The sequence below is a fragment of the Lontra canadensis genome, unplaced genomic scaffold, assembly GCF_010015895.1.
Source record: "Lontra canadensis isolate GAN:19392208 unplaced genomic scaffold, GSC_riverotter_1.0 scaffold40, whole genome shotgun sequence".
Lineage (NCBI taxonomy): Eukaryota > Metazoa > Chordata > Mammalia > Carnivora > Mustelidae > Lontra > Lontra canadensis.
The window spans coordinates 9,576,925-9,602,824 of NW_022631034.1; the positions used below are offsets into that span (position 1 = coordinate 9,576,925).

The following is a 25,900-nucleotide window of genomic DNA, read 5'->3' on the forward strand; positions in this document are numbered from 1 at the left end:
AAAAAACTGTGAAATATCTGCAAGGGGTTCTCTGATCTGCTGGAGGAGACCGAATCGAGAAGAAAAGGGCGCTTTCTCTCCCCAGCAGGACCCAGATCCCTGCCTGCTGCTGAGCCGGCTTTGCATACATTGAACCACAGAACGTTTACTGAGGCGGGTGGAGGAAAAGAGAGAGAGAAAAGAAAAAGTAGCAAGCATCGAGGGGCTGCCGCGGGAGACCGGGACGGCACGTAATCCGTGGGCGGGGTCTCGGGGGCCGCCAGCCAGTGGACGGGCCCGGGGGCGGGGCCGCGGCGCGGGGGGCGGGGCCTGTGCCCGCGCAGCTCGCACCGCGGTCCCCTTATTTGGATCTGCGGGAATGTGGGCTGGAGCGGTCCTGCCGCGGTACCAGCCTCCAGCCTGTCGCCGGGACTGCCCCTGACCCAGGCGCGCCCGCTGCTCGGTGGCAGAAGGGCCGGCGGAGCGCCATGGCCTGCATCCTGAAGGTAACGACTGGGGTCTGTGGCTCGAACGCGTGGATGGCCGGTCCCTTGCTGCTAAGAGGCAAGGAGTCAGCCGCGGTCCCACCGCATCCTCATCTCAGTTGTCTTTTCCTGGCATTGATTTTCTTTTTGTTCCTTTGGCAAATGCATATGGAGGGAGCTTCTGAAACATGCAGCTGGCACGGCTTCTCTTCCCACCATTCCTGCCTGCTCGCGCCTGCATTGAAGGAGCTGCAGACTGTTGGCTCCAGGGGAGAGCAGGGCTCTTTGCCGAATAATGGGGATGGCAGGGAGGGGAGGGGTGCTCTCGCGGGTCCCGAGGCTCTGTTGCCTGAGGCCTTTCAGGGGCCAAGGAGAATGGAGAAGAGTCTGGGCATGGGTGACTGGTGGTAAAGGATATAGCACTTTGAATGGGGGTGAGAGTGAGCAGAGGGGCGTTCTGTTGAACATTTGATTTCGTGAAGACAAACTTCTGAGTTTACAGGTAGTCCCTTAGGAATGAGTTTTCTATGTGAACTGCTTGGCTTTGTGTGCCATTAACTTTACTTCGGAAAAGTTCACAGAAGGATGTTTTTATTAGAGGAGAATTTCTGACCCTTCCTTAAGCTCATAAATTTGAACAGACCCAGTGATTTCACTACATATCAGAACCCGCCGAACCACCCCTTCTTTGTTGAGTTTTCTTTCCCCAAGTCTGGGTTCTGAGCCCAGACCAAGTGTCGTCCTGGGTTTATAGCTTTGTGGTGTCAGGTGGGAGGACGTGGGTTCAGTGCCTCACTTGATAACTTTCCATTCCACAGGGAGAGGTGTTTTACTTGTTTTTTGTTTTCATTTTTCTCACGCATGTCTCTCCTCATGCTAACCTGACTCCTGACTGCCTGAATCTTAAACATTCACAGCCTGAAGGTTTCCTGGGCCTTGACTGGAGAATGTAAAGGCCTGTTTGTTCCAAGGTTGGGGGAGCTGTGTGTGATAGAGGAAAACACCACAAAAAGAGTTTTGTTGTTGTTTATTGTGAAATACTATTTGTTTCTCTGTACAATGATTTGAAGCCATCTACTGTTAAACTAGTTACTTCCTGTGTCATCTTGTCATCTTATACCATGCCTTGGTGTTAATGATACAAATAAGAGACTAACCTAGGAAAGGTTTTCTTGTTCTTTTTTTTTTTTCCTTAGAGTAAAGGAGGTCAGATATTTTCTGTGACTTTTCTGAACTTCCTCTCTTTGGTTTTGGAACATTTTCTGGGACATAACAAATGGTAGCAAGATCAAGAGGAAATACGTAATACGTTGGTATTACAATATGGGATTTTTAACTTGGAGACTCAGCACAAGGACTGAAATAAGAGTATGAGTCATTCTTTACTATTTATTATATTATTAGCTGAAAGGGAAATTGAGGAGCATGGTGTTTATCATTGGCCATCTTCTTTTGGTTTCTCCCTGGCTTATCTTGCACATGTTCCAAACATTTTTAACTAATACCCCAAGCTACACATAAATCTGATCCAGGCTTTCTTTTCAAGCACCTCACATTGACCTCATACATTTGGGGGCACATCTGAGTCCTCCTTATCTTTCTTCCACTGAAACCCATCTGGGATGCAGACAGATAAACTTCAAAGAGGTTTGGATTCAGAAAGACCTCGGTCTCTTTGCAGGTTCTGCCTGTTGCCACCCGTGTGGCCTTGGACAAGTTACTTATATGTCTCTGAGTCAGAGTTTCCTCAATGTAAGATCAAAGTGATAGCACCTACTCCCCAGGGTTGTTATGGGAACAAAGTAAGATAGGGGAGGAAAACCACGCTGTGGCATAGGCATTGGTATGTGCCACTTTTTTCTGACATGTAATGATAACTACAGATTAATGAATCTGTAATATGTCTTCTGCTTCTTTCATATACTATAACTCTCATTCTTACATTGAACACTACAAGGTAAGTAACATTGCTTAAAACCCCATTTTAGGGGCACCTGGGTGGCTCAGTGGGTTAAGCCTCTACCTTTGGCTCAGCTCATGGTCCCAGGGTCCTAGGATCGAGCCCTGCATTGGGCTCTCTGCTCAGCAGGGAGCCTGCTTCCTCCTCTCTCTTTGCTTGCCTCTCTGCTTACTTGTGATCTCTCTCTCTCTCTCTGTCAAGTAAATGAATAAAATCTTAAAAAAAAACCATTTTATAGACGAGGAAACCAAGGCTCCTCAGTTTAAGAGATTTGCCCAAGGCAATAGGGCGAAGTTCAAAGTGAGCTTGGTTTAGACCCAGATTTGCCAGGCTTTCTTATACTTTCATGCTGTTCTCTGTACTTTCTCAGGTGACCACTTTCTAAGATGTCCTGATACCATTCAGAATCCTTATCACATTTGAGAAACAACATACCTTTGTGCAGTGTTAGTCTCAATGGCCTATGGTAGGCTTTTTCCCCTTCTGGTTGTTGAAAGTCCATCCATGGTGGAGTGGAGAGTCCTGAGACCCAGATCCAGTGCAAGTCTGACCTCCTGTACATGATGTTAGGCAGTCACTGCATCTTGCTCATTTTAGAATGCAGATGTTTATGATAATTATCTGATAGGGTTTTATGAAGGTGAAATGATGGGCTTCTTTTTTTTCTACTAAACATTTTCTGCCGCATGCCATCCCGTGGCTTGGTGTTGGCATCACAGGGTGTATGAACCATTGACTTGGTTCTCAAGTTGTTTACGGTGTTGGAAAGGGGATGGGAAAGTAAGTGAACGTTTAGAGTGAAGAGTAACAGATCTGTGGAAGGCATGCTACGCAGAGCGGGAGAGCGGTGAACCCTCCTACTGACTCCTCAAGACAGGCTTTCCACGTCCTGCATTGGAGCTAGGTTTTGAACACTGCCTCAAATGTACTATCATGGAGCTTTTTTTTTTTGAAAGATAACTTTTGAGGCTTTTGAAAGATAACTTTTGAGGCAATGTTAACTTTACTCTGTGGGTGAAAACTAATTTCTTGACAGATTTTGGAGGTTGATTTTATTATCCATTTTTATATATGAGAAAACTGAGATAGAGTTTGATTAAAATATCCTTATGGCCTACACAGTAGTGACCCTAAAAGTGGGGATCTCTGAGTAGCTAAGAGGAGAAGCCTATGCCGTGGCAGCCAGGGATGGTTCTATGCGGCACCCAGAACGGTCCCCTCAAGGTACTGTGTATCGGGAAGGCCCATTCTGCCCCTGCACAGAGCTGGCTCTCCTAACAACGATGATTAGTACCTCAATAATCATTAAATTGTGAAATACGTATTCACTCCACATCGCCTGGGCTTTGAAGCTAGAACTATGTGGGTTTTAATTATGGCCACACCACTTACTAATTGTGTAACCACAAGCAAGTTTCTTGATTTCACTGCTCTGGTTTCTGAAATGGGGATAATCATGCATTCCTCAGCGGGTTATTCTAGGGGTTAAGTGAGAATAACTGCACGTTAGAAAGCATAGGCTAGTTATAGTTTAGTAAACACAAGTCCAAGTCTTAGGTTCCTTTCTTGCCATGCTTCGGGTCAGGCAGCCCTCCTGGGGGGCTGTGCTATTGTGAACAATAAAGGGAAGGACTAGTCTTTTTCCAAGGAGTGTTTTTAAAGGTCTCGGAAATTTTGATAGACAAGAAAGGTATCTCATTTGTATTTATTTGATTACTAGTGAAGGAAAACTTTTACATTCATGTTAGTCATTTGTTTTTCTTCTTCTGTACATTAGAGAGTCTTAAAATTTTTCATGTAATAAAACTTGTTTCTAGTTTCTTTTAGGATTTATACCTTTAGTAGGCAGGTCTGCCTTGGGCACAGTATCTGGTGCACTTTTAGTATTTACCAGTATTTGCTGAATTGTATTCAGTTGCCTTTGTATCTGGCACTAAAGGGATCACTGAGTGGATATGTAGACACAGGATACTTATGAGTCATTTCTGCCTTAGCGAAGATCACGGTTTTGCCAGACCTATGAGCACGAAGCAGTTAGACAATAACACGACAGGTGCATGACTAAACCACCACTTTCTTCCCTCCCAGTCACCCATCCCATGTAACATTTACTCAGATGGATGAGAAATTTGGCGACTGGTGATACCAAGTTATGAACTTGGCGTCTTCTCATTTCCTTTTCTTCCCACTGCCCCGGAACTCCTTCTTCACCATCTTGCATCAATTATATCTAGAAGAATCTCTCAGATCTACCTGTTACTCCCCATTCTTACTCTCTGCCTCGTTCAGGGCCTAGTGTTTTGCTCTGTCTTTTGTTTTGTTTTGTTTTTAAAGATTTTATTTATTTATTTGACAGACAGGGACCACAAGTAGGCAGAGAGGCAGGCAGAGAGAGGGATAGAGAGGAGGAAGCAGGCTCCCCGCCAAGCAGAGAGCCCGACGCGGGGCTCGATCCAAGGACCCTGAGATCACGACCCGAGCCGAAGGCAGGGGCTTAACCCACTGAGCCACCCAGGTGCCCCTGCTCTGCCTTTTGAAGTAGGCTCCGTTTCTTTAGCCTCCCCCAAATCTGGCCCATCTTCCACATCACTCTCATGGTATTGTGCTCAAGTGCAGTGCTGATCAAGCCACTGACAGGCCTGAAAGCTTGTTTTGGCTCCCCAGTCCCTGGGGGATGAACCTAACTATTTACCTCTAGCTCTGCATTCACTCACATTCCTTCACCATTTGCCCCTACACACAAACCTGACTTCACCACCTGCTGCTGCCTCACCCAGACACTTACCTGCGCTCATCCCAGGTCTGTAGATGAGGCACTTCCTCATGGCTCTGTGTCACTGTGGGACAGCATAGGGGTTAACAGCCTTGGCTCTGAGGTCAGAGCGACCCCCTTCAGCAGGTTCCTCAGCTGTGGAACTGGAACAGAAGTAGTGCTGACTTCTTAGAGTTATGAGGAATAAATGAGCTAATTCTGTAGAACAGAAGCCGACATACCGTAAGTCCTGGGTAATCATTAGCAATCCATTGCTGCTGGCGCGCTGTTTTCTCTGCAGGAAATTCCCTCTGCTATCACTTTTCCTCCAGCGACAAAAGTTCTCTCAGCTCCTATGTCAGTGTCCCATCTGCGGGGAAGCCTTCCTGTGCTTCGGCAGGCTTTTCCCTGCTCCCGTGGTCTCGGTTCTCACCTCTGTAGCAGCAGCGATTACCCTGTCCTGTCAGTTCGCTGTTTGCCTTCCTGAGTCTTCTGTTTGGGAACTCATAAAGGGTGGGGGCCTTCAGTAAGTCAATCAGCTAGTGTTTGCTGAGCACGATGGGTGAATAGTGCCGTTGGTGCCGCAGTATGTGGATGGAGGTATGGGTGGCTGCCCAAATGAGTCTTGGGGACAGCAAAAGCCTTGTCTTAATGCAAGTTGGTATCCGTAAGAACCAGCCTGCCTCTCACTAAAGTGTTACCTAAATGTTTGTTGAATGCATCAGTGCATTAATGTATTCGTTTTTTGTTTTTTGAGATGCAATTTCTAGACATGGGCCTAACCTGTCCTCTTTTGTAAACAGCTGAAGTTTTCATGGATAGAGAATGGATTTTTTCACTCTAACATACAGCAAGTAGGTTAGAGCTTATCAGTTATTTTTCTCCTTAAATTCCTTCTCTGTTTGCTTCTCGTACATCTGTTACTGTGTCTCCTATAAAATCTGGAGCCAATTTGAAATCTGGAGGGAAGGGATAGGGAGCCCTGGACTGAAAGGAAGAGACAAGGAAGTGTGGGAATGGCTTATCTTTTGTTACGATCATTTTGGTTCTTCACGTTAACAGAAACAAACAAAAAAGCAAAAGTAAAAACAAAACAAAACAAAACAAAAACCCTAACACCCACAATCCCAATTTGTGGTTCTCATACTGAGGTCTCAAAGTGTTTGAAAACAGTCTGGCTTCACTGAGCCTGGAAAGCCACAGAGACTTCCTAGATACACAGATTATAAATCTGAAACTCTAAGATCACCCCAGCAAGTGGAACAGACGAGGCCCTTGGACTAATAAATCTGCTATGATGTTTCTGGGATGCTGACGTCTGGGCAACGGTCCTGGCTCATTTTCAGTCTTAAGGTGACTGAACAGAGTGCTTTTGCAACTTCCTGTTGCACACTGTGGGGAACGAGTGTCTTGTGAAGAAGAAGCGCTCTTTGGATGAATTGAGAACAGTGGCAATACTAGCTGCTGTTTATTGAACACCTAGCGTGGTCAGGCTCGGTCCTGTGCTGAGTGCTTTAAAGGCATCATCTCATGCAAACTGGGATTCTAATGAAGACGCTGAAGTTCAAAGAAGCTAAGTAGCTTGTCCCAGGTCCTGTGGTTAGTCAGTGGTGAAGGTGGAATTCACCTGGCTCTGTGTGGTTATGTGGTGTGTCTTTTGACTCCAGTGCCAATTTAAGTGAATGTTTGTGGGGACTTTGTGTTTATTTCACCATCGACTACCCAGGCAATGCTCCCGTCTAGACAGCTTCCTAACACCAGCCTGGTTCGGATCACTTTTAGCTGTCTTGTTTTTATCTGTTCCTTCTTCAGAGTTTCCTTTGTGACCGAGGAACTAGGGCAAATAGAGGGGCCAAACAGACTGGGGACGTAAAGAAAGTTCTGGTTCTGCCTCCAACACTGAATAGCCCTTTGAGCCTGCGTAAGTCACGTGACCCTTCCCCCTAGCCTGAGAAGCCCACACGTCCCTTTGGGGGTGGGAGTGAAGGAGGGGGGGTCGTACAGAGGTAGATTTCCCTTTGGGCCAAGATTCAGGGCCCCTCCAAAGCTCTGGGAGGAGGTCCTGGATTTTTGTATTTATAATTTTCTATTCATTTTCCTAAAGAGACCCACACATCGTATAAACTTCAGGCTCCCCAACCTGGATCCCCTCTGGAGCAGCATTGGAGTCCAAAAGAGTTAATGCTTGCAAAGGCACTCTTCAAAGCAGAATGCGCCGTACGCATATGGCAGAACCATTATTAGTATTATTAATAGTTAGATAACAGCTTGAGTCGAGGAGAGCTCTCTTGGGAACTGGTGGGCTTTAAAGAAGGGTTTAGATTTGAGGAAAGCAGAGGGAGCCTATTAAGCTTTCCAGTAGATGACTGGGGAAAATTATGAAATCTCCTCCCCAGGAGGAAAATTTCTATCTGTTTGTGAAAATTTAACACACACTTGTGCCTGAGGGCTGGGAGTTGGAGGAGTTCTTTTCTGTTTCCTGGCTTCTGGGAAAAGTGGAGGAAGGCATTTTTCTAATTGGAGAGAGTAGATTTACAAGTGCTACCAAGATCCCATTACAGAAAGCTGCAGTTAGCTCCTGGTTATTAAAAGACTCATTATTCAGTTTATGGATTATCCAGATCGTGCCCGTCCCTGGCCATTCTGATGTACACCTTTTATGCATTTTACTGCCAATTAGCACCTCCACCAGAGTCAGGAAAGGGAGAGGAGTGAAACCCCAAATTGTTTAATTCCTCTCCTTGTTAACAGCTGTGTCAAGGGTTGTTGCCAGGAAGGTGGTTATAGGAGATAGCCCAAGTGAGGTGAAGGGATTATCTGTACTTTCGCTATTGTTTTCTTTCCCCCCCTCAGCTCAAGGACTGAGAGTCCTGGCTCTGGTTCTGATGTTAAACTGATTTAAATTTGCCTCATCAGAGAACTTGGCCCAGGGTATCCAGAGATTCAATAAACAGGAGCCTCGGGGTAAGTAACGTTCTCAGAGAGGCCCTGTGCCCCAGACCCCATCATCTCCGGGCCTCCTCTCATTACCCGTGTGATGTGGAGGGAGGGGGCTCACAACATCTGGTGCTTGGGAGAGTGGGGGAAGGAAGTCCCGAGGAGATGGCTTGGGGGCCAGGAAACGGGTCCTTGTACTTGAGTCATTCTAGTGTTTGTGTAAAAAAGAAACACATGTCTCTGCATAGACATAGTTAATGTAAATATATAAATAAAAACACATACCCACATTCATTCAATCAGTTGTACCTTCCAATTAATTCAGATTTGAAAATTCTTACACAAAAAATCCTTCTTGGAAGGCACTTCCCTCTAATTTCAGAGGCTATTTTGTTTGTTTGTTTGTTTGTTTGTTTTAGTGTATTTATTAGCTGTGGTTTTATCGGACACAAAAATAAAAACTTCTTTGGTTTGTTATGAAAACTGTATTTGCATCTTGCCCTGAGCAGATCCTGATGGCGAGAGAGTGGGAAGTGAGATGTGTATGTCCTGCATTGAAAATGAGTCACGATATGGGGTTAGAATGTGCACCTGGAGCTCATCTTAGGTTTCAAGGACGAGAATGAGCAAGGAAGTGCTCTGGGATGATCTCCCTCCTTGGGACAAGTGGGATACACCCTTGCAGAGAGCAGAGGCTGCCGTTCCTGGCACTGTTGTTTGCTGTTCCCCGCCGTGCCAGTAGACTGACTCTAAAGAGGGGTGAAAGTCTCTCTGTGAAGGTCTTGCCTTATCAAGCAGGAAAAATGGTAACCGGGAAAGAAGGGCTGTTCTCTAGAGGTCAGAGCTGAACCAGTGCCGAGTCTGATTCCAGCTTTGTGATGAATATGAGTCATGACAGTAATATGTCTATTTACTGCAGTGTTGTCCCATAGAAATCTCATGCAGCTCACTTACACAATTTTATGTTTTCTAAGAGCCATGTTAAAACATAGAAACAAAAAGAAACAGGCGAAATTTACGTGACTAACGTATTTCATTTAACCCAGTATATCTCAAACATTTCATCTCAACATGTAATCAGTATAAAAATTAGCAAGATATTTATACATCTTTTGTCAAGTCTTCAAAATTCAGTGTACCTTTTGCCATTACTGCATATCTCAATTCGGACGCTGAATTTTCGTCAGAAATTTAGATTTTATAAAATGTACAGTTAAAAAAGTAGGTTCCTGTGTTCAAGTTGCTTCAGAGGCGCTCAAAAGTTTTCCAAGAGTTGAATCGAGTATTAGTTTTTAAATGTAAATAAAATAAAATGAAATTAAAAGTGTGGTTAAAAATGTGGCTCCTTGGGGCACCTGGGTGGCTCAGTGGGTTAAAGCCTCTGCCTTCGGCTCGGGTCATGATCTCGGGGTCCTGGGATCGAGCCCCGCGTCGGGCTCTCTGCTCAGCAGGGAGCCTGCTTCCTCCTCTCTCTCTCTGCCTGCCTCTCTGCCTACTTGTGATCTCTGTCTGTCAAATAAATAAATAAAATCTTTAAAAAAAAAAATGTGGCTCCTCAGTCACAGCAGCCGTATTTCAAAATCTCTGTGGGCGATTGTGGGTGGTGGTTACTGTCCTGGACGGTGTGTTTATCCAGGTCTTCCTCCTCACCATCAGAAGGGACCACCAACCAGGGACGGAGGCAGTGAGAGCCGCGGAAGAAGGTGAGGGGAAGGAGTGCCTGCCGGCGGGGGGAGCAGAAAGGAAGGCACTCCTGTGGGTTGGACCCTTGCAGCCCAAGGGGAGGCAAATGATGAGCGAGTCATGAATGTTGGACCCAGGGACACACTGAAGCCTTTCTTGAGTCCTTGGAATTTCACCTAAAATGGAGTCCTGGGTTTTTCCACATCCCGAGCCCGATTGGCCCCCGAGATGTTGAACAGCTGTGCATTCTTCCAGGGGCGTGTGGTTTTGGGCTCAGTATGGTGGTGTGAACTCCTGTAGGCTTTGAGGTCAGAGACAGAGTATATACACTTTTGTCTGAGCCATTGCTTTGCTCCAGCAGGGCAGTCCACACATGGTAGCAATTTGGACATCCGGAATAAACCCCGTGTCTTCTTTTAAGTCAAGAGAGTAGGTGATTGGCGTTCCTTTGTACGGCGTATTTATTTTTCACTGCTTGCTCGTGTGTATATAAATTCAGCAGTACGCGAATAGCTGTGTGTCCAGGGGTGCTTAGCGCAAATCGGTTTGCAAACCCACAGCTCTGTTTTGTCTACACTCGTGGGTTGCATACCTGCCCCGCTCCACCTCATCTTCTTGGATCACGAGATGAACACTTCGTTATACTAATGGCAGTAGCTGCCATTGGCCGCGTGCCTTCTCTTGGCCAGACAGCCTCCCAGATATCTGTTACAGCTATTTATTATCTCACAAGATTTCAGGACGGGCGTTATTTACTTTAGTTGGACTGACCAGGAACTCTGGTTTGTAGAGCTGAACGGTTTTGCTAACCCAAGAGTGCTAGGCCAGGAGCCTTCACCTACAGCCCTTGGGCCAAATCCCCTGTGGCCTTTGTTTATCGAGCACTGTATGGCGGGAGGTTAAGGATGGGTTTTGCATTGTTGAGTGGTTGAAAAAAAATCAAAAGCAAAATAAGATCTCATGATGTGTGAAAATGTATGAGAGTCAAATATCAGTGCCCATAAATAGTTTTCCCGGAACACAACCGTGTTTATTTGTTACTTAGTGTCTATGTCTGCTTTCCTGCTATAGTAGCAAAGTTGAGAAGCTGACATTTGGACAGCAAAAGCCTTAAAAATTTGATGTCCCTTTTGCAGATAAATTGTGCCACCCTCTGTGCTAGGCTGTCACATCCCTTCTGCAGACTGTGAGAGCTGGGGTCGGGCGGGCGCAGGGTGTCCCAGGGATCTTCAGCTCTCGCCCGGGGCAGAGAGATTTACTGAGCGTGGAGCCAAGTGCTCTGTGTGGAAGAGGAAACGAAAGCTTAGGGAGGAGATGTAACTCCCCAAAGCCACATGATGGGGCTGGAATTCAGACTCCAGAGCCCCCCAAGTCTGTGGCTTCTGACAGATTCATTGACCGCAAGTGTTAATCAGCTTGAACTGAACCAGGAAACCTGAATGGCCTGTTTGACCAGAGGTTGCTAAACCCCAGAGTTTATGACTCTGTATGTCTAGGTTGGGGCTCAAGAAGTTGTGGTTCTGACAAGCCCCCAGGATGAGTGGTTGTCACTTAAGCATCTTCCTTCGGCTCAGGTCACGATCCCAGGGTCCTTGGATTGAGCCTGGCATCGGGGCTCCCTGCTCAGCGGGGAGTCTGCCCCTCCCTCTCCTTGTGTGCGCGCGCGTGTGCGCCCGTGTTCTCTCTCTCTCTCTCTCTCTGACAAATAAATAGATAAAATCTTTTAAAAAGAACAACAACAAATAGTTGTTGAGTTGTGGAAGGCTTCATACACCTGTGATGCCCCATAGAAACTGACAAGAATTTAAGGCAGTTTAGAAATTTAAGTCAAGTCCATTCTAATAAGCTTTTTCGACATTGTAATTATTCTCATTAAACCCTAAGCTTTCTGATGCCATAGGGCTCAAGCCATCATGAATATTGAAACACACGTGCTCTGCGTCCAACAACGAGGAGCTGGGGGGGTGAAATGAACCCCTCGCTGGTGGCACTCCTCCTTTGTTTCTGGAAACTTTAGTTTCTTTCAAAACAGTTTCAAAATCAGTTTATGTTGATTTATAAACCAGGACTTTGGTTTCTGCCGTGATTGTATATCAAACCCTTTCTGGGCTCTGTTTCCACCCATGCACCGCCCCCCTCTCCCCAGGTCTGTTTCTCTGCCCTGGGTGCAGGAAACAGCTTCTGTAGTCCCATTGTCCTGGCTTTGGTCATGAAAGGTAATGCATTAGTGCTAGAGTTCACGATCTTAATTATTGGCTTTACTCGGTTTCGTGTTTAAAAAGTCATTACTTAAGGATTAGGAATGGGGAGAATGAACACTGGCGAGAGATGATAGCTTTTTTTTTTCATGTTGATGATTCACAGCCTTGTTTGGGATTTTAATAAGTAACACAAAGCATTGGAAACCACTGATTTAATATCTTCTTATAGGCTCATATTGGCATAAAGAATATAAATTTTGTAAGGTGTACCTTTTTACTTTTCCTGGCTCTCGAGTTCCATGCCTCCATTCTTTGTGCAGCTCATTTTTCTCATCTCCCCCCCTCCTTTTCCCTCTGGCCTCTGAGCCTCTCCCTAGTACCCCTGTTACAGGGATCATTTGTTAGTATGTGTAAAGAACCATGGTCTCAGCTCTGTAGAAGGGAAGCCTTATAGAACTCTATTACCAAGTACGTGAAACCCTCTCTCAGGGTCCCAGGTTATAAGGCATTCCATTAGGAATTCTTTGGGAAATGTGACTCATTTCTCTTTCTGGTATAAAACCATCAGCTGGTGTTCATGACAGCTCTGGGATGTCATCCTCTATACCTTTGCCGCGGCCTGGAGGCTGACCTTACAACTGCTGGTGTTTGCTCTTTTATTGCTGACCTTCTCAACCTTGTGGCCCTTTCTTTCTCCCTATTTCCAGGAGAAAATTCATTCCCCGGAAGCAGCAATTACCTGCCACCTTTTGCCTGATGCCTTATTTATTCTTCTCTCATTCTTTCAGTTGACAGTAAGAGAATCTCTCTCTCCAACCCAGGTTTATGCCACTTAATGATTTGTTTCTTAACTGGCTTAATGTTTATTTAATTCTACCATGCTGTTTAACCCCAGAAGCCTGGTTGATGGTTTAAGCTGAGCCAAGATTTCTGCTTGTGACTTTTAACTTGTTGATAGAGTAAGGTTTGTTTTCCTATCCTCCATGTTTGACCCTTGGTATTAAAACCTTGTTCAAAGAAATGACATCTGAACGATATAGCACCCTAGATTTCTGTATTAGAAAAATTGAAGTTTGCTGTATGCTCTAGATTTGTGTAGGTGAAAGGGGACTTTATCTGACCTGTGTTTCCCTTTTCCCTTCAGCAAACAGAGGCTTGTGAAGAGGAAGTTTATCATCAAGCACTTAGGGAGAATCCAAGTACAGTGGGCAAGAGGAGGGGTAGGTGGCATGGAGATGAAAGAGAAGCTGAGGGTTTATTTTTTTGCTTTTGTTTGAAACAATTTTACTTTATTTATTTTTACTTTTTTTTTTTTTTTTTTTTTTTTGGTTAAGTAACTGCACAGCGAGCATGAGGCTTGAACTCATGACCCTGAGATCGGGAATTGCATGTTCTACTCACTGAGCCAGCTGAGGATTTAATTCCTTTCTAGGGGAAATTGAGTTTGCATGGGTGATAATACTATTTGTGACAACAGCTTACATTTACCCAGTGCTTGCTCTTTTTATTGAGGGCTGTATATTTTTGCATTATCTCCTTTAATCAAACTGATAGGGTAGTTATAAAGAGTTATAAATTCCCATTTAGATGAAGACATTGAAGCTTAGAGAGGTTAAGTAACCTTCCCAAGGTTGTACAAAGCTGGGTCAGGGGTCAGGGTGTGGGTGGGCAGGAGCTGAATCGCGGAGTGTGGCTGGAGTAGAATGTATGTAATAGAATCTTTTCCTGTAGTCATACATGGACAAACCTATTTGTAACACATTATTATTTGTGCACAATAATAATAATAATTAATGAACATTTACTGGGTGCTAACTTTGTGGTAGGTACTGTGAGGCATACATGTGATTTCATTTATTATTCAACAATCCTATTAGAAAAATACTATTATTATCAAATCTGTTTTACCTTCGAGGAACCCTGAGGCTTAGAAAAACTCTTCTACTTTGCCCAACCCTGTGGCTAGTGAGAAGAGAATTTGTGTGACCATATTATTTTTTATTAACTGTTTTACTATTATTTAAAATTTTTTTTCAAATTAAGGTTTTATTTTAGTTCTAGTATAGTTAACAGTGTTGTATTAGTTTTGGGTGTACAATAGAGTGATTCAACAATTCTAAACATCATGACTCAGTGCTCATCATGATAAGTGTACTCTAATTCACATCATCTGTTTCACCCATCCTCCACTCACCCCCCCCCCATATGCTTTATTTTATTTCATTTTATTTTACGCAGGGCTTGAACTCATGATCTTGAGATTAAGACCTGAGATCAAGAGTTGGATGCTTAACTGACTGAGCCACCCAGGCACCCCTGGTATGTTTTATTTTAAATGAGTACGCTCATTTAAAGTTTTTTTTTTTTTTTTCCCCAACAAGGACATTTTTTTACCTGAAGCATACTTCAGATACACGGTTCTTAAAGATACATACAAAACATTCCATCCAAGAAAATTAGAATACGTGTTTTCTTCAAGTACAAAGAAGAATCCACTGGTTAAATCACCTAAAAGGAGACATAACAAATATTACGAATTTAAGAAGACAAAAATCATACCAAATATATTTTTTAAAGTACAGTAGTACAAAACTAAAGATCAACAATAAAACCAAGTTGGAAATTCTACAATGTAAATGTTAAATATTTAATACGTAAATATTAAACAACACACTACTGCACAAATGATGGGCTAAATAAGAAACAGCAAATCAAAATATGTCTCAAAACAAAAGAAAAAGAAAGCCAATATTCCAAAACCTATGGGATGCAGCAAAAGCAGATATTAGAGTGAAATTTATGCTATAAATGCTTCTACTAAGAGAAAAAAAGTTCACATAAACAACTTAGCATTATACTATAAGGAACTATAAAAAGAAGAAACTTAGTTGAAATTTTTTAGTAGAGGCAGGAAAGAATAAACAAAAATCAGAAATAAATAAAATAGAGACCAGAATAAACAAAAACATGACATTGAAAGTAATGACCCATTTTTCTAAAAAATATTGTTACTAGCTAACATTTATTGTGCTCTAAGGCCTGGCCCTTATTTTCAGCACTTCACACTTATTAACTCATTTAATCTCTATTTTCCAAGTAAGGAGATCAAGACACAGAGTGGTTAAAGTCACCAGACTATTTCTGGCTGAAACCCAGGCCCCTTGGCTGTGATCTGTATGTGTTACAAACACGCATATGGCCACACACCCTGTTTTTTAAAAGTTGTTGTTTATGTTTGTTTGTTTTGGGTTTTTTGTTTGTTTTTTGCCACTTTTATGGTTTACCTCTTAGTGCAAAGAATCACTTAGGACTATTGAAATCCATTCCAGTATGAAATCAACCCATATCAAAGGAGGTTATGTAAATAAAAAAGATTTCTTGATTTTTGCCTTGAGAGAAACCAAATTTAAAAAAATTTGTGAGTGTTTGTTTGTTTTCCCTTTGAAGAATTTTGAATCAGATCACACTTAGGAAAGACCCATTTAGGTCGTTAGATGTGGAATTAATTTCTTTGTGAAGATGGGATTTGTATTTGAACCTAAGGCCATCATTCTGACTGGGTGGAGAATGCCAGGTAATTTTCCCTCTTGACTTCTCTCCCTGTTCTCCCCTTCATCGCTGTCCCCCTGGATAACTCCACTGGGCAGCTAGAGTGATCCTTTAAAAAGTAAATGAGATTACGGCAATTGCCTATCTAAATCTTTTGGTGGCTTTCCATTCCACTTGAGACAAAATCTAAATTCCTTCCCATGGCTCACTACGCTCATGATCTTGCTTTTGCTTATTTGAGAAATCGTCTCCTATACCTTAGTTCCCTGATCATTTTTATTCCATCCAGTTCTTGGACCATGTCAAGCTCCCTTCTGCTTCAGAGCTTCTGGGCTTCTGTTCCTCTGCCTTCCATCTTTGCCCCCAGGTTCTTTTTGATGCTATCTTTTCCCCTCTTCTATGTCCCAAATTACTAAATGCACTGCCTCAGGCAGGCCTTTTGCTGATTATGACAATAAAATATAATTCATCCAGGGCACCTGGATGGCTCAGTCAGTTAAGTGTCTGCCTTCCACTCAAGTCATGATCCCAGTGTCCTGGGATGGAGTCTGAGTCAGGATCCCTGCTCAGCGGGAAGCCTGCTTCTCCCTCTCCCTGTGCCCCTAACCTTTGCTTGTGTTTGCGCGTGTGCTCTCTCTCTCCCTCTTTCTCTCTTGTGCATGAGCATGCTCTCTCAAATATATAAATAAGGTCTTAAAAAAAATCTATATATATAAAATTCTTCCTGATATTTCCTATTATGCTCCCCTGTTAATTGTATGCATAGCACTTTTTAATATATGAATTTATGTGTATTTGTTTTCTTTGTAAGTCAAAAGACTGAAAGGAAAGGGATCATGGTTATTTTATTCATCACTGTGTATCTAGCATCCAGCACAGTACGTTCAGCAAACTAATGAATGGTTGAATGAATTAAATTTCAGGCAAAAAAAAAAAAAAAAAGAAAAAGAAAAGACATGCAAAGATATGGTGGCATGAGGCATGAAGCAACAGGTCATTTTGGGGAGTAGTCAAAGTTGTGGGGGTGTCTGGGTGGCTCAGTTGGTTGAGTGTCTGACTCAGGTCACAGTCTCAGGGGCATGGGATAGAGCACTGTGTCAGATTCTGCGCTTAGCAGGGGGTCTGCTTGGAATTTTCTCTCTCCCTCTCCTACTACCCCACCCCCCATCTTTCTCAGATAAATAAATAAATCTTTTAAAAAGGCTGTGAAGATGGCTGTCCTGGGCTGGTTTTGGCAGCTAGAAGAGATGATATAAAGATATATATATATATATATATATTCATGAAGGATTATGTGGGTCCTGTCAAGGAGTAAGAACTTTATCCTCTGGAAATGAGGAAATACTGAAGGGTTTTAAACAGATTATTAAATGCAGTTGACGTATTGAGTAAGAGAGAACATTCTATTGTCTCACTGTCTTTTAGAGTACTCAAGAGTCCTTAGAGTGACTCTCATTATTGCCCTTTGTATTTGGAAATTACATGTTTCAATTATGATTTTGCTACAAGGATTGCACAGGCAGAATGTCAAACAGAATTCTGGAAATTAAAATATACCAAAGATGTAAGTGTGCTTGTTTATGGCATAGCTTGGTGTTTTATCTCTCAAATGTGGATGAGCCAATGATAAAATAAAACCAAACATTTTATACAAATAAGTTATTAGCTGTTCAGGTGATTCAGCTTTCCATATAATGAAAAGAATCTTGAATTTGGACATTATCTCTTGAGTCATTTAGGTGCTATGTGGCTGAATTTAGGCTCTGTTTGGTAGAGCAGACTTTTACATTCACTTGATAGTGTTGCTTTGAAGGAGGGTGCTGTATGGTTCTGCCCTGTGGATCAATTATATAGTGCCTGTCTTGGGACCTTGCCCTGAAAAGACAATACTATTGTCTTTGCACAGCTCCTATTTATTGAGCATCTACTATGTGGCAGGCGCTGAACTAGTCATCTTACATTACATGTGGGCAAAACTTTATCGCATCTATTTCTGGTAGATGCATTCCCACTGTACAGATGGAGAAACAGGTTCTGGAAAACTTGGTAAAGTGGTCTCCCCTTACCCATGGTGTTGCTTTGCATGGTTTCAGTTATATAGCCTGATACTGCTTCACCATGCCTACATCGTTCGTTTCTCTTCAACTCACCACAGAGGCATTTTAACCTCTCATATCACAAGAAGGGTGAGTACGGTACATATAATAAGATCTTTTGAGAAAGAGACTACATGCACATGACTTTTATTATAGTATACTGTTATAATTAGTCTATGTTGTTATTAGCTATTATTGATGATCTCTTACTGAGCCTAATTTATGAATTAAACTTTATCATACGTATGTGTAGGGAAAAAAAATAGTATGGTTCAGTACTATCCATGGTTTCAGACATCCACTGAGGGTCTTGGAATGTATCCCCTGTGGATAAGGGGGGACTAGTGTAATTCTCCCAAGTGAGAGCCAGGGGATTAAATTCAGATCTGAATCAAAATGCCCTGCTTTTATTTTAACCCTCTGCTGGGCCTACCTCTGTAGAGGAGAGAATCATATAGGACTATTGAGATGAATTAAACATACCTGTACTTGGAAAGACTCATAGAAATCATTGAAATCTAACTTAAACTGAATATTAAAAAAATTAAAGAATTCTAAGAATTTTTTTTTTAGGGGGGAAGGGAGAGAGGAAGAAAGAGAATCTGAAGCAGTCTCCATGCTCAGTGCATGAGCCTAAAGAGGAGAGGGGGGAAGTGAGGAGGGGCTTGATCTCACAACCCTGAGATCATGACCTGAGCTGATATCAAGAGTCTGATGTTTAACCAACTGAGCCACCCGGGTGGCCCTAAGAACACTTCTTTAATTTGAAGAACTTTTAAACTAATTTACACTTAGGCAGACATTTTATTCAACCTGTTCATTTCAATTCAGCCCTAGTAATATTAGTTTCACTGATGAGAGCGGGTCCCTGAACAGAATCTTGATGGAGAGGCGTGAACATTGGGACAGCTGTGCTGCCTTCACCTACTGGTCTCCTCACCAAAGCCTTCTCTTCATTTGCCATTCTGGAATCACAGTAGCCAGAAGGAACTTTTAAAAATATAAGTTGAGGGACGCCTGGGTGGCTCAGCTGGTTGGGTGGCTGCCTTCGGCTCAGGTCATGATCCCAGCGTCCTGGGATCGAGTCCCACATTGGGCTCCTTGCTCGGCAGGGAGCCTGCTTCTCCCTCTGCCTCTGCCTGCCACTCTGCCTGCCTGTGCTCATTCTCTCTGACAAATAAATAAATAAAATCTTTAAAAAAAAAAATATATAAGTTGATCGCTTTCCCTTGCCTAACTGGTCATATTCTGGGCACACACACACACACACACACAAAATGCAAATAATTTGCAAATAATAAGGGGTTAGTATCCAAATATGAAGAACTCCCAAAATTCACTAGCAAAGAAAAACAATCAAATTAGAAAATGGGCAAAGGGGGCACCTGGGTGGTTTAGTCATTAACCATCTGCCTTCAGCTCAGGTCATGATCCCAGGACCTTGGGATTGAGCCCCACATTGGGTTCCCTGCTCAACGGGGAGCTTGCTTCTCCCTCTCCCACTGTTCCTGCTTGTGTTCCCTCTCTTGCTGTGTCTCGCTCTGTCAAATAAAAATAAAATCTTAAAAAAAAAAAAAAGAAAGAAAAAATGGGTAAAGGCTCTGAGTAGACATTTTCCCAAAGAAGACATACACATGGCCAGTAGGTACATAAAAAGATACTAAACATCACTAATCATCAGAGAAATGTAAGTCAAAAGCACAGGGAGGTATCACCTCAGACCTGTTAGAATGACTATTATCAAGAAGATAAGAAAAAACAAGAGTTGGCAAGAATGTGGAGAAGAGGGAAGCCATGTGAACTGTTGGCAAGAATGTAAATTAGTGTAACCACTGCAGAAAACAGTATGGAGGTTTCTCAAAAAATTGAAAATAGAACTACTGAATAAACAAATAATTCCACTTCTGGGTATTTATCCATAGAAAATAAAAACATTAACTAGAAAAGAAATCTGCACTCTCATTTCACTGCAGCATTACTTATAATAGCCAAGACATGGAAATAACCTAAATGTCTATCGATGGAGGAATGGATAAAGAAAATATGTGTATATACTTATAGATATGTATGTGTTTGTGTATGTGTGCACACACACACGGAGGAATATTACTCAACCATAAAAATGGAAACCCTGCCGTTTGCACTTGAGGGCATTATGCTAAGTGAAATAAGTCAGAGAGAGAAAAACACATACTATGTGGTCTCACTCTATGTGGAATCTAAAACAAAACAACACAAGACAAAAAAGAACTCATAGATACAGAGAACAGATGGCCTGAGGTGGAGGGTTGGAGGGATAAGATAGGCGAAGGGGATCAAAAGGTATAAACTTCCAGTTATAAAATGAATGAGTCCTGGGGATGTAATGGGCAGCATGGTGACTGTAATAAGTAATACTGTATTGCATGTTTGAAAGTTGCTGAGAGAGTAGGTCTTAAAAGTTCTCATCACAGAAGAAAACTTGTAATTATGTGTGGTGATGGATTTTAGTTAATATCTATTTATTGTGATAGTTTTTGCATTATATGCAAATGACAAATCATTATATTGTATACCTGAACCTAGTATAATGTTATATATTTATTATATCTCAATAACAATGCATATGAGATGATCTTGTTCTAACTGGCCTAACTGGTCAGTGGTTTCCCTTTCATTTGCAAGAAATTTCAGGATTTTTGTCATGATTCCACAGGCCTGCATGACCTGTTCCTGCCTTCCTCTCCAGCCTTCAAGGCACTTATCCTTTCTATCTCTGTCTTGGCTACTCTGAGATTTTTTCAGGTCCTGGACCTGATACAGAACATTAGTGGTGATTGGTGGGTAGTACTGTGTGGCTCAAGCTTAGGCTGGACTGAGGGAACTGGTGGGAAATTAGGTAGCTTAAGCAGTTTGGACTTGACCTTGTCCGAAGAGCACCTTAGGAACATTTTGGTTGATGATGGCTTTGAGATGTTTTATGCAGAAGACTAAATGTGCTGGAGCCATTGATCAGGAGATAGACGATCCTATTGTCTTAATGACTTTTTAGAGTGTCCAGAGTACTTGGGTTGGGTCTGGTTATCGTTCTTTGTATTTAGAAATTACTTGTTCCAATTATGGCAGCCTTAATGATGACGCAGGCAGAATTTTTATTTGAAAGCTGTAAGTTAAAACATGGCAATGCCTTTTCTGTCCCTGTGTGTGGTACATTCAGTCACAGTTAAGGAGCGTGTTCCTTGAAGTCGAAGAGCTCGGCTGGGGTCCTGTACTGGTCCCAGACCACAGTCTATGTGGCTGCTTAAGTGAGGTAGTTATTTCTAAAATACCTAACATTTGGATCAGCAAATACATCAATCCATTTCAAAGTGCTAATAAAAGTAAAATATTCTTGGCAAATAAAGCTAATAATATAGGTGGTCGAATTTCGTTTAATCAAGGCAATCCTAACTTTAGGAGCAGTCCTTTGAGCCCATAGGTCACTAATGGTTCCTTCTGACATGGATAAACAGTTCATGTTTGTAATCTGAAACTGTAATTTTGGGAGTGTGAGATACTTCTGGCCCACTGCCTATTAAGCACCTGCTGTTTCCCATCCTGGAGGTGCGGTGTGGCTCCATACTACTGTCCTGGGGTACCGGTTTCACGAATAAGACCAGGCTCCAGACCTCAAGTTAAGCACCGCATATATACGGCAGCTAAAGTTTCTACCAGCCTGTGACTGTTTTGTAAGCCCCCTGTGAGTCTGCATTATTAATGAGGAAATGTAGGTTTAGTAAATCCTTAGAAGTTAAGGGGTTAGAGAACTTAATTCAAAGAGCTAGTGGACCTAGGGCCAGAGAGTCCAACTCTGTTCTCACTGACTCCCAAAATCCATGCTAACCCCAGCCCTGTCTAGACACAAGACTGCCCTATACGTAGGTCAGAATAGTAGGTGGGAATGGAGAAAGATCTTCTTCCCTGTAGACCTTAAATAAAAAACTCATTTTGTAGCCATTTTGTCTGAAGCCCATCTTTCTGTCTTGGGTTTATTTCTCTAATTAGAAATATACTTTGTTTTGCCTGATAGATTTTTTTTAAAAGATTTTATTTATTTGAGAAGAGAGAGAGAGCGTGCACACCCATGCAAGTGTGGGAGGGAGCACGGAGCGGGGCTGTGAAGTGGCAGAGGGAGAAGGAGAAGCAGACCCCCCTGCTGAGCAGGGAGCTGGCCACAGGACTTGATTCCAGGACCCTGAGATCCTGAACTGAGCCTAAAGCAGACACTTAACCGACTGACCCAGGTACCCCTCTAATAGATTTTTTTTTTTTAAAGATTTTATTTATTTATTTGACAGAGAGAGATCACAAGCAGGCAGAGAGGCAGGCAGAGAGAGAGGAGGAAGCAGGCTCCCCGCCGAGCAGAGAGCCCGATGCGGGGCTCGATCCCAGGACCCTGAGATCATGACCTGAGCCAAAGGCAGCGGCCTAACCCACTGAGCCACCCAGGTGCCCCGATTTTTAAAAAAATAATAAGTAGTATAGGCATCAGTCTTTTGTAAACTCAATCAGGATTAAGTAAGGAGAATTTCTAAAATAATAATGGTCCCAGGTACTCTTATAAGCGTTTTTGTTGTTGTTGTTGTTGTTGTTTTTAAGATATTATTTATTTATCTGACAGAGAGAGAACGAGTAGGCAGAGAGACAGGCAAAGAGAAAGGAGGAAGCAGGCTCCCCGCTGGCCAGAGAGCCCGATGTGGGGCTCGATCCCAGGACCCTGGGATCATGACCTGAGCCTAAGCAGAGGCTTTAACCCACTGAGCCACCCAGGGACCCCTTATAAGCGTTTTTTAATGAGAGTTTCAAATCTGAGCCTCACAACAGTGCTGTGATATGGGTGCTATTATGGTGTCCATTTTACAGAGAAGGAAACAGAGATGCAGAGAGGCTAGATGAAGGGGTAGTGGCTTCATGGCAGGTGACATGTGTGACGGCAGGACTGACTGCATGCTTAGAGGATCTCATGCTTGATTTAATGTTCTCCACTTGCTGTTGAAAAGTTCTTCATAATTTTGAATAAGGGGCCCTGCATTTTTATTGGCCCAGGGTTCCCCAAATTATGTAGCTGGTCTTGTCTTGGGGAGTTGCCTAACTTTGCTTAGTGGTGAGCGGCAAAGTCGGGATTCAAACTCAGACTGCCTGACCTTAAGCTTACACTCTTCCAGTTATGTTCTCCAGCTCCCCATATCCCATATTCTTTTTTTTTTTTTTAATTTATTTGTTTGACAGAGAGAGAGAGATCACAAGTAGGTAGAGAGACAGACGGGGGAGGGAAAGGAGGCTCCCTGCTGAGCAGAGAGCCCAATGCAGAACTCGATCCCAGGACCCCGGGATCATGACCTGAGCCAAAGGCAGAGGCTTAACCCACTGAGCCACCCAGGTGACCCCCATATCCCATATTCTTTTTTTTTTCCTTTAGAGAGAAGTCTAGTATCTTTATTTTTTATTTATTTATTTTTTTAGGTATAGATATTTTGATTTTGATTTTTTTTTTCATATCCCATATTCTTAAAGCAAGCTCCCTCCACCTTCTTTTCTTTTGCACCCATCTTTAGAGACAGGTGGCTCGACTCATCTCTGTGGAATTCTTTGGATCTGAGTTTTGTTCGTTGGGCCCTCTATCTGATCCATACAATGTCCAGTTTGGTGTGTAGGAGAGCAGTAGGGAAGATTTGAAGATGTGGCAAGAACTGCGTACCTTTGCCATAACGAGAGAAACATAGCCTAAAAGTAAACGAGAATAAAGTGGAAATACTGTAACGTACTTGCTTTGCACAACTTTCCTAGAAAAAATAGAAAAAGACAGCTCCAGTGCCTGTGGAAGGGAGGCAGTCCCTCAGCACGGCCAGCCCGCATGCGGAGCTCTGTGGATGGGCAGCACTTAATTACCACATACAGTTTTATGGACTGTTTTATGAGAAGCTGCTTTTTAGCCTTGCATGGATTGCTGTAAAGGGAAATATAGAAAGACAGGAGAGGATTTACATCATGTTGGCAAAAATCGTCCCTCCATGGTCTACGGTTACAACCGGAGACATCCCAGGATCCATCTCTCAGCGTTTCCTGAGAACTTTCTGTGGAGAGGCAGAGGCCAGACCAGAGGCCAGACGCCAGAGCTCAGAGGTGGAAGGAGTAAGGACACAGGGCGCCCAGGGCCTTGACCGAGGCACCCATTTGCCACAGGAGCCCTGCAAAAGCATCTGATGACATGAAGAGGAGTCCAGGAAGTTCGGGGGAATTCTCTAATAAGAGAGGTGAGAAAGAGTGTCCACGATGGAGGGAACAGTGAGAACAAAAGCAAGGCGGCCAGGAAGGTTGTGGTCAAGGTAAACTGCAAGCACTTGGTCCTGGCCAAAGTGTTGGACATGATACTGGAGAGGTGGGCGGGGACCATGTACTGCTGAGCTCCTGTGCTAATCTAGAGAGTGTAGGTGTATAACCCAAGGTATTAGGGGTGACGATGATGCTGATAGCTGACATTAATGAGGACTTCTCTGTAAGTCATGAACATCCACGTGGTCCCTGGCCACACATATACCTGGTAGAGTGAAGGGATGTGCACACTTAGTCATCATTGTTGGTGTCTGAGGTGACCGTGGATTTTAGGTCACCTGGGGTCCTCACACTGCCATTTACTGCAGGATCTGGGAACAAGACGTGAAGCATTTTTTGAACCTTTGTTCCCTGTTTCTAAACTGTGCATAATAATCATATCTGCTCCACTCTTTGTTGTCAGGAACAATATGAGGAAAGACGATATACTCTGTAGAAATGATATTTGTTTAAGTTGTCTTTAGTGTAAGGAATTTTATCTACTACTTTCTCTCTCTCTCTCTCTCTCTCTCTCTCTCTGTCTTTGTATCATTTGTGGTAACTTTATACATTATTTCAAAGCTGGGGGAATTCTCCTTGGACCCTGGTTAATTAGTTGCCTTTTAGGAAGACTGGGTGAGTCATTGCCATCAGTTTTCTTCAGGATGTGGGTCAGACTTCTCAAGGAGCTGTGATCTTGGACACATCACTTAACATGTCTGAGCCACTGTTTCGTCCTGGAAAATGAAGACAACGCTGACAAAGCTGCCAACATGTAGGGACTATTGTGAAGAAGACTTAATGAGCTATTTGATGGAAGTGTTGGCACAGAGCAAGTGCTCGGTGAATATTTATTCCTGAAGAGAAATAACACTGCGGTGGTTGAGGAGTGCAGTGAAGAGCCCGAGAAGTGTTTCTGTGCTTTCTCCCATCTCCAGTCTTTTTCTCCCCTCCAGGCTGAATGAGATTGGATATTTTGTAAATGTGGTGCCCTCTTTGCCTAGCACCTTCAGACATGCCCATGGGACACTCTGACCAATGAATCAAAACAACAGGCGAGGGTTGTTGGTTGAATTTGCTGACATTTCATCCCCTCATGTGCAGGGATGGTGCCAACTCTGCCTGGCTTAGTCAGCCCAGGCTGAGACTGGAGGAGCCGGTGCGGCTGGTGGAGGACTTGGTTACCTAGGCAACATTTACCGATGCTGACGACAAAGGAGCTGTCACCACTGCCTAATGCATGCATAAGTGTATCAAGGTATGGGGAAGATGGAAAGACACAATTTTCTCTTGAAATGAGATAGATGCAGGTGTTAATTTCTTCTGAATGGCAGCTAATTTCCCATTTTCAAAGAGCAGGACAAGCTTAAACTTTCACTTGTGGCTGAAAATACTCAGTTTGTGATCCTGGCAAGCCTCTTAAGAAAGAAACGTCCTGGGGCTGGACTGTTAGGTTTCCTGTCTTTTTGGAAGCTTATTCCATTTATTTTACTGCTTTGGGGGATTAGAAAATAGTCTCTGAAGGACATTTCTTTAATGACTTGGAATATTTATGTGGAAAACTTGCTTGTTGGACACTACAGTGAATGCTGTAGCTTTTGTCTCTAATTGCCTATTGGATCCTTCACTCTCTGAAGTTGTTTTCCTTTTAATGTTTTCTTTGATGTGACAGCTAATGTATATTAAGAAAATACACAGAACAATTAAATAGTCCAATGATTTGTCATAGGTGAATATGTTTAACACTGTTACCTCTACTGGGGTGAAGATAGAACATTGCAGGTGTCCCAGAAATGTTCCTCCTCCTCCCTCCCCATGCTTATGTGCTCTCACTCCCCACAAGGAGACCTCTGTCTTGACTTAATAATGAATAGCAAAGAAGTTGGTACTAGAAGTTTTGTCACTAAAACATGTATTTCTGAACACTG

General features: G+C 43.1%; 1 protein-coding gene across 2 annotated transcripts in view; it reads left to right on the forward strand.

Moving 5' to 3' along the window:
* Nucleotides 1-315: 315 nt before the first annotated feature.
* Nucleotides 316-25,900, forward strand: part of ST6GALNAC3 (ST6 N-acetylgalactosaminide alpha-2,6-sialyltransferase 3) — a 530,323-nt gene continuing 504,738 nt past the window's right edge. For both annotated transcript variants that reach the window (XM_032870131.1, XM_032870133.1), the window contains exon 1: nucleotides 316-485. In XM_032870131.1, coding sequence (XP_032726022.1) covers nucleotides 468-485 — 18 coding nt within the window. In that variant the 5' untranslated portion in view covers nucleotides 316-467. The remainder of the gene's footprint in view (nucleotides 486-25,900) is intronic.